The 8,947-nt window shown below is 39.4% G+C and overlaps 1 protein-coding gene across 1 annotated transcript in view; it reads left to right on the top strand.

Annotated features, from left to right (window-relative positions):
* The window catches only part of CPLANE1 (ciliogenesis and planar polarity effector complex subunit 1), a 134,145-nt gene that overhangs the window by 106,814 nt on the left and 18,384 nt on the right, over positions 1 to 8,947 (top strand). Inside the window, exons 48-52 of the mRNA XM_024754652.1 lie at positions 1,490 to 1,655; positions 3,715 to 3,773; positions 4,238 to 4,405; positions 5,445 to 5,572; positions 8,812 to 8,901. Coding sequence (XP_024610420.1) covers positions 1,490 to 1,655; positions 3,715 to 3,773; positions 4,238 to 4,405; positions 5,445 to 5,572; positions 8,812 to 8,901 — 611 coding nt within the window. The remainder of the gene's footprint in view (positions 1 to 1,489; positions 1,656 to 3,714; positions 3,774 to 4,237; positions 4,406 to 5,444; positions 5,573 to 8,811; positions 8,902 to 8,947) is intronic.

The raw sequence follows: 8,947 nt of genomic DNA, 5'->3' as shown, positions 1-8,947 counted from the left end.
CCCGTCTCTGGAGTTCCTTTAAGCAGCGCTCTTAAACCCCTCTCCTCGCGCACCAGGAAACAAAGAGGGAAGAAAAAGTCTCTTACCTCTTCGGCAGGTGCAGATTTTAACCCCGAACTCCCTCCGGGCTAGTCGTGGTGCACTAACCCCTTCAGGCTATATTCAAGCCGCCAACCCCAGTCCTCTCCCTGCGCTCCGTCTGAAACCGAAACCCGACCCTCAGCTCGCAGCCGTGCCCGCCCCGGCGGGTGAGCAGAGAAGCCTCTCGGGCTGGTGAGTGCCGGTCACCGATCCTCTGTGCAGGAATCTCCCCGCTTTGCCCTCCGCACCTGTCGCTGTGCACTCCTCCGCGGTTCCGAAGCTCCCCCCTCCGCCTCCCGCAGTCTCCGCCCGCGAAGGGGCTTCCTAGTGTGTGGAAACTTTTCCTCCTTCACAGCTCCCTCCCACTGGTGCAGGTGCCGTCCTTATTCTTTTGTCTCTGTTTATTCTTTTTTCTTTTGCCCTACCCAGGTACGTGGGGGGTTTCTTGCCTTTTGAGAGGTCTGAGATCTTCTGCCAGCCTTCAGTAGGTGTTCTGTAGGAGTTGTTCCACGTGTAGATGTATTTCTGGTGTATCCGTGGGGAGGAAGGCGATCTCCGCGTCTTACTCTTCCGCCATCTTCAAGCCGTCCTCGGGCCACTCTTAATACTCTGTGTAGAAGCCAAGATGGGATAAGATGTACAAAAGGTTTACTGAGAGAAATGCCTGTGAAGGGAATAATCAGACGTGTGGTGAGGCATCAGATCCCAATGCAGTTCTGACCCCGCCAGTGAAGGAGAGAGGGTTGGGTAAGCAATCCCAGAGTATAGTGTAGCTCTAAGTGTGTTTCAGCTGGGTCAGTGGTGAGACATCATGCCAAAATCGCCCATCAGAGGAGTCCTGTCTCTAGATCGGGGCCAGCCACAACATCCCTGCCACACTCGGTTGTTAGCTCGCGTTGGCCCTTGGGAGGTGCGACCTGGACACAAACGTGAGGCCAGATCCAGAGAAGCATCAGTTTAGAAGTCATCTCTGTAGTATAAGTTTTGGAAGTGATTGAGATAGTCCAGAAATAGGTTATAAGTGAAGAAATCCAAACCAGAACCTTTAAAGACATTAATATCTCATGGTGAACAGAGAAGAAAGGCACCAATTTAAGAGGCTGCATCGTGTTTTGAGAGTTAGAGAAAGACCCAGGTAAGAGAGAGTTTAAAGCAGGAAGGAGAAGCCAGTTGTACCAAATTTATAGAGAAGTGCAGTAAGATGAAGACTGAAGAGGCTGTCAGTGACCTGAGATCATTGTCAGTGGATTTCATGGGACAGGTTGTAGCAAATTGATTAGACATCATGAGTGTATGACTCTTCAAGATGGGGCAGAATCTGTCCAAAGAAACAGTATTTAGTTGTGATACTTTTTATCTCCATAACAAATTTAACATCAGGTGATGCCCTGCTCGTTAAATTTCTTAGGATTCAGCATTCCTCTGGTAGACGTCCACAAAGAACTGAGAAGGAGAGAAAAGAGATTCAAGTCTGGATGAAAAGAAAACGAAAAGAAAGAATGGCAGAGTACTTAAATCAGCTAGCGGAAAAGAGAGGGCAAGAACATCATCCTTTCTGCCCCAGGAGCAACCCAGTAAGTCTGCAGTATCAAGGGTAATGGAATTATCACAGAATATGTGTAATTGTTTTCCTGGCAAGTATTCAAGAAAAGGATTAATATAATTTGGATGCATTTTTTTGTTTGATAGAAAAGTCAGCATTTTACTTAAGTCTGGAAAAGTTAAGAAATTACCTTAACAAAATGTAGCAGGGAATTCTACAAACCATGTTCTATTGAACTATCTTAGATTATTTTTTCTCCCTGAGGCTAATTATGGCTCGAGCATTTTATTTTATTTTTTATTAATTAATTAATTTATTTATTTGGCTGCGCCAGGTCTTAGTTGTAGCCTGCGGGCACTTAGTTGCTGCGTGTGGGATAGTGTTCCCTGAGCAGGGATTGAACCCAGGCTCCCTGCGTTGGGAGCAGAGAGCCTTAACCACTGGACAGCCAGGGAAGTCCCGTGGCTCTAGCATTTTAACCAAATGAAGAGGTCGAGGGGTTGGGTGACCAGTTGGAGTCACTCCCTTAATTTTCAGTGAAAGTCAGTGGCAGTTGAACAACTGTGTGTGTAGTAAAGCTGTTTTAAAAATCAATTTTCTCTCCATAAGTTATCTACAAAAAAATCTATTAAAGTGTGGTCCAGTTATGAACCAACAGAGCAGTGCCACTTCTGTGTGTGTGTTTCAACTATCCTTTAAACTGTCAACATTCGTTTCCTGAGCCCTAACTATGGACATCACCATGGCCAGGTCAGAAGTGTTTTTCTTCAGAAGGTGAAACAAAGCAGTGTTCCTTTGATGATTACATAACTGTGAAACTCACATTTAGATTACACTTGGATTATAGTTTATCTTTTACTTTGTCAACTGAAATAAAATATAATAGCACTTCATCTTTTTTCAGCATCATGAGGGGAACATATTCTGTAAGTGAATTTTCCAGGTTGTCACATTTCAGCACCAAATGGTGCAAAAGTAGGTGAAGTATTATTTAAAGAGTGTAATTTACTTACCTGTGTCTGGAGAGAGCATGCTGATGCTAGATGACATTTTGTTGATAGCTCTGGGGACATGGTAGTGACCTTCAGGGCTACTCGAAGACCAGCATCTTACAGTGTGTGTGTATATATGTGCTCTTCTACCCCACGGAGGATGAGTTTGCATATCACCCTTCCTGTCGGCCAAGCAGATTCCCCAGATGGTTAGAATTGTATCCAAATTTAGAATAAATGAACTCTGAGGGGACTGTTCTGTTTATAGACTTTGTGACATCTCCTTCAGTATCACAGATAATTGTTTATTTTTAGCTTCTGTTTGGGTAAAGGTATGGAACTAGTGAGGGGTTAATGTAATTAAAATTTTCGTTTTCATTTTTATCAGAAATCAATAAGACCTTAAATTTATTGTTGACTACTGTATAGGACCTTGAGAAAGTGAATCCACTTCTGCGCCTACATTTTTATATACACAATTGTATGTGAAAGGACTTAACCCTCATTAGTAATTCAACAGTAACTCTTAATATTCTGGAATAAGACATATATAGCTGATGTTGGCCAGTTTACCCCATGGTGCATACGTTTTGAAGAGTTTACAAGTCACAATGAACCCACTATATAGTAGGTTGCTGGTAAACATTTTAAAACATTAAAGTGATGGTTTTAAATGTCTGACTCATTTCTGCTTTTATCAACCAAGCTTTTGATGAGATTAATCACAAGACAGAGTACAAAGTGTGGGTGTCTCCATCCTTAAAATGTTCCTATTTTCCATTTTAAATGCAGCTGATAAGGATCTCTCCTTTTGAGAAAATACATTAGTTTAACTACTAAAATAGACTTTGCATTCCATTTATTAAATTGGATTTTATTTTAATTACATGATGCTTTCATTTAACATTTTCATATTTTGTGCTGGGGTAGGAAGCTTCATCAAATATGACAGTGTTTTGTACTGTTTACTAAATAACAAAATTATGTTTTAACTTCCTATTAAAATATATTAGTGGAATTTTCATGTTTTCCAAGGGTCATAATGGTTTAATTATTTGAACTGAACCGTAATGAACTAACTAGTTATTTCTTGTGCAGTTTTACATGACTTCAAGGGAAATCAGGCTGAGACAAAAGATGAAGCACGAAAAAGACAGGTGATTTTGGTGGTTGCACCCTGGTCGTTCTCTCTCTTGCTTGCTCACTCAAGGCCGTAGATACTGCCTTAGGGATTCTGGTTTGCATAGTAGTCCCATTTTTGTTGATAAACAGAAAATTATGGGAGCTAACTGCAAGGAAAATAATTAGACTCCAATAGCCTTTTTTGGAATTTGCTTTCAAATATTATTTATTCCATTCAGTTTTTATACCTTATTTCTGCTATTCCCCTCCCTCTCCCAATCCAGATACGTATGTGCATTTTGAAAATACCCCAAAGGCCATAACTACAGGTGCCTTTAATAATACCTCCTAATGGTTTTCAGAAATCTGAAATTTGAATTTGTATTGAAATGCATGGAAGAAAATAAATGCTAGGTGGTCTTTGAACACTATGTTCCCTCTAGAAATATGAACTGAAAGTGACTCTTTTACTAAATGTTGTTTAATTCTTTCTCTAAAGGTTGCTGCTCTCTGACCACTATAGTCGTCGAATCTCACAAGCATACAGTCTGATGAATGAACTGTTATCTGAATCAGTACAGCTTCCAGCAACTGCACAGAAACCATTGCCTAACAAACCCAGGCCTGCTCAAATTCCCAGAAGGCAACGCTCCCTTTCTCCAAGAGGGTAAGACAAGGTTTGGCACGTCATTTGGCAAGATAATGTCAAGCGTGATAAGTGTGAAGTGCTGTTGTGACTCAAGTTCAGTGGACTTGTTCTGAATTATAATAAAGTGAAGGGGAAAATGGTGCCGTAATTATGAGGTCTTCATTAGTTTTAATCACCAAGGAAAAAGACAAAAATGGCATTAAATGTCTAATTAAGATATAACAAAGCACTTCTGTATGCCTAATACAATTTTTATATCCATTCAATCCTGTTTTCTTCTTTTCTGTAGTTTTTGTTAATAATTCCTTCTGTAATTTGCCTCCTAACTGTTCCCCTGTTTCTCTGCTTGGCTCCATTCTTGAAGAAACAGATAGTCATCACCAGCTTACCACTTCTTCCTCTTCTTCCCACCCAGTTATTGCTGATTCAGTTTTAGATACTGTTATATGTTTCTTCTTAAATTAATGACCTGCATTAGGTTTGGATATTAGTTCATTAGGCAAGAATTAATTAAACATAGATACTAAAGAAAAGTACCCAAGTGTAAAGTTTCTTATATATAGCAAACACAAAATTATATTTGTTAATGACCCATAAGGAGGAAATGAATTGACAGTATAGTGTTGTTAAAAATTACCACCTTTGGCAAAATAATTGATTAGGATTGTAAACATAATCACGTAACTTAAGAGCCTAGAGGAAATGCTACCCGACACAAAGCTAGACATAATCAAATTACTTGTGTGTGTGTAATTTGGGGTGTAATCAAAAGAGCAGAGACTCCCCTTGAATATTTCCTAGAATAATGCATGGTATTTAATACATAAATAACTGCCAAATGTATAGAGCATTTGAAATGGATAGAGAGATAAAAACAATTTCTTTGGAAAAAAATGAGTGAAGTTTGAGATATGAGGAGAATTATACACTGAATGCATCACTGAGGTACAAAATGAATGTATTAATCTTGAGCTGGAATTTACATCTTTTGAAATATTGTAGTTTATCACTGATAGAAGATTCTAGGAATATAATAACTGTGTAATTTCTACTTTAGAGAGAATCGACATGATCACAATTTTCCAATACATAGACCTGGAAAAGTCAGATATATATCCATCAAACCAAGTTATACCCAAAAGGGGAGACTTTTGGGGCAAACTCAAGGCTCACCCTGGCCATGTGGTAAGACTGAAAACTTTTTTTTTATCTTGTGTAATTTGGACCTGTTTTTTCTTGTCTCCCAAGTTGTGTTTTCATTAGTAAAAGTTGTAAATCTTAGTGAAAAGCAGTTCCCATTTCAACAGAATGCAAGGGATTGATAAAGAGCGGTACTGGGATTTTGTTCTATTGCTTTGAAATGAGAAGACCCTAGGAATCTTTTTAAACTAATGGCCTTTTTGTAATAGAATTTGAACAGTCAGTTCTGTGTGATAGGACTGATTTGGGAATCTATTTCTTTTGTGTGGCTAAAGATGTAGGCATTTTTACAAATCAAGTTCTGATAGATTTCAGGATGGATATATAATAGAGCAGGAATAGAATAGGAGCAGGTTGAAATAGTATCGTTTTTACCCTTTTTGAATATTCTTTTCCACATTTGAATATATAGTATTTGTTATTTATTACTAGCCTTCCTTTAGTTCATTTTGCCATATGTGGGTTTTGATTACTAAAGTAAAACATACTTATTTGTTTTAAAATGTATAATCATAGTTAACACGTAGTATACATATGTACAGCTAAGAATGTATAATAATAACTAATGTGCCAGGTTCCATTTAAGCACTTGAATTACAACTCTGTGAGAAAGGTACTATTATGTTCCCATTTTAAACAAGAGAAAGCCAAGGCAGAGAAAGTTGAAATAACTGCCTAAGATCAGATATCTAGGAAGTGGTAGAGTCTAGATTTAAGCCCAGTCTGGGTCTAGAGCCTCCACACCTAGAACCTGAACTTCAGTATGCACGTTAACTGAGAAAATTGAAGTATCCATATATTGCAGTCTCTTTGATGGAACTTTATAGTTTGGTTAACTCTTGCTTTTGATTGATGAATTACAATAAGAAAACACTGTTCTTTTTTAAACTAGAATTTCAAAATAGTAACCATTAAAAATTTTTTTTTAAGTTTTATTTTATACCTGATACATTTACCAAAATTAAATAAAAGAAATATCCAAAATTGGAAAAGATTTTAAACTTGAATCACGGTTTCTTAATGTCAGATGGAAAAGTCTTGGATTATGTAGAAATATGTCTTTTTCTTGGACCTGTCCAGTGTCAGGCCTGTATTGTTACCTTGCACTTGGCTGGGCTGAGGCCTTGGCCCTCTTTGGTCCCCTTACCTGTCCTTGCTGAGCTATGCTTGATGAGGTGCTCCTGCTGCCCAGAGACTCAGAAGTCCTCAGTGACCCGTACCCCACACAGATAAGTCCAAACCCTCTCCCTGGCCTTTAATGTGTCCTCCCCTTCTGCCTCCTTAGCCTCCTTTCCGCATATAATCCGGATGATCCATAGCACCTGCAGGCTTGTTTTCCAGACACATGCTGTGTGCTCCCATTCCTGCCTTGAAAATTTCCCTTATACCTTAAATGCCTCCCCTCCGTGTCTTGGAAGACATCCCTAATTTTAATTCTTTAGCTCTTCCAACCCAGTGTAATGAATTTTAACATCCATATTTTCATTTTTTAACTGGCTGATACTTAATTTGCATGGTAGTTATGAATATTAGAGACAAATAGTAGCATTGGTAACTAATATAGTTATTTTTTTTGTCCTCTGAACCCTCAGTCATGTGTTTCTGCCCTTCTTGAGGCACTACTGCAACAGGTCTTATGTTGTAGTTACTTATAAACTTGGTTATGTCCCGGGATAGACTAAATGATTTGAGGGTAGCAACACTTTCTACATCTGTGTTACCCCTTCACATTGAACAAATGAAATAATTGAATAACTGGATAAATGGGAAAAAAAGGCTATTTAGCTTTTTTGCTTAAAGATAGCTATTTATAAACTAATTATTGTTCAAGAATATTAATGGGCAGGTATTGTAGTATTTATACTGTGTCATAGAACACCATATGCCTAACTATTATCTGAGCTGACCTGTCACTCAGCTTCCTGGACCTCCAAGGCAAAGGTAGGAGAGGCAACTTGAGGGACTGTGAACACACTGACCTCCCTGACTGCCTCTGCCGCATCCAGAACCCAGCCATTCCCCTGACAACATTCAGTGGCAGTGGGAGAAACCGGGCTCTTCCAGTCAGTGACACAGACAACATGAGCCCGCTGGGGCAAGTTTAGTTGTTGCACAGGTGGGAAGTGAGGATCCATCAAGATTTAAAAATTCCCTGCAGTTCTTCTGTAAAAGTTGTTTTCCTGAAAATTCTTTGAGTTTGACTATATGTTGCTGCCTTTTATTTATTTATTAAATTAAATTAATTAATTTATTTATTTTTGGCTGGTTGGGTCTTCATCGCTGTGCACAGGCTTTCTCTAGTTGCGGCGAACAGGGGCTACTCTTCGTTGTGGTGCACCGGCTCCTCATTGCGGTGGCTTCTCTTGGTGCAGAGTGCAGGCTCTAGGTGCGCGGACTTCAGTAGTTGTGGCTCTCGGGCTCTAGAGCACAGGCTCAGTAGTTGTGGCGCACGGGCTTAGTTGCTCCATGGCATGTGGGATCTTCCTGGACCAGGGCTCGAACCTATGTCCCCTGCATTGGCAGGCGGATTCTTAACCACTGTGCCACCAGGGAAGTCCCAACTATCTGTCTTCTATAAAGCAGTATACAGTTTTTGGCTAACTTCTTCAGCCCCGTGCGCAAACTGTTAAATTTAAGAGTTTTCTTTCTTTCTTTTTTTTTTTTTTTGCTTGTTTTGTGTTTAATTCTGTCAAAAACAATATATAAGGACTATATGATAAGTATCTGAGAGGCATTATAAGCATAAATAATAGGTCTAGCCTTTGAAATCATCCAGGCCTAGGTTCATAGCCCAGCTCTGCCGCTCACTTTGTGCTCTCAGATGTTTCTTAAATCCTACCACATAGAGCTGTTGTGGATCATAACATAAAACATTTTGCATAACAAACAGTAAATAGTTGCTACTAATCCTGGAATTTAAGAAACCTTAGTTGATCATTCTCTTCGCATTTTGTCTAGGTATTTACTGGAAATAGGCTTATACACCTGGCTTTTCCACTTGCCAGGGCACATTTGCCATATGAGAAAGGTCCGTGGTTGTGCTATAAGGATACCAAGTCTCAAAGTAGACTTTCTCTTCCTTCATCTGCACTTTTGTTTTGCTTTCTTGGTTCAAATCAACCACCATTTATTGGGCCCCTACTAAGCAGAAGATTTCTGTCCTCAAAGAACTACAACATGAAAGGTGCATATGGAAGGCTAAAGAAGTTTGCCTGTCTTTATAGGAACTGCTACTTTTACCATACAGAGGAAAGCTGGTGGAGCCAAAGTGGCAGTAAGAAAGGCTGTGCAGTCTCCAGTTACCGTCCGAAAAGGTATGGGATAAAGGTTAGAAAGTTCTTGAGCTTAGTACTAAAAATT

This window comes from Neophocaena asiaeorientalis, unplaced genomic scaffold, assembly GCF_003031525.2.
Source record: "Neophocaena asiaeorientalis asiaeorientalis breed wild unplaced genomic scaffold, Neophocaena_asiaeorientalis_V1.1 scaffold229, whole genome shotgun sequence".
Taxonomy (NCBI): Eukaryota; Metazoa; Chordata; class Mammalia; order Artiodactyla; family Phocoenidae; genus Neophocaena; species Neophocaena asiaeorientalis.
The sequence above is the reverse complement of the archived record's forward strand: the minus strand, read 5'-3'. Positions and strand labels throughout refer to the sequence as shown.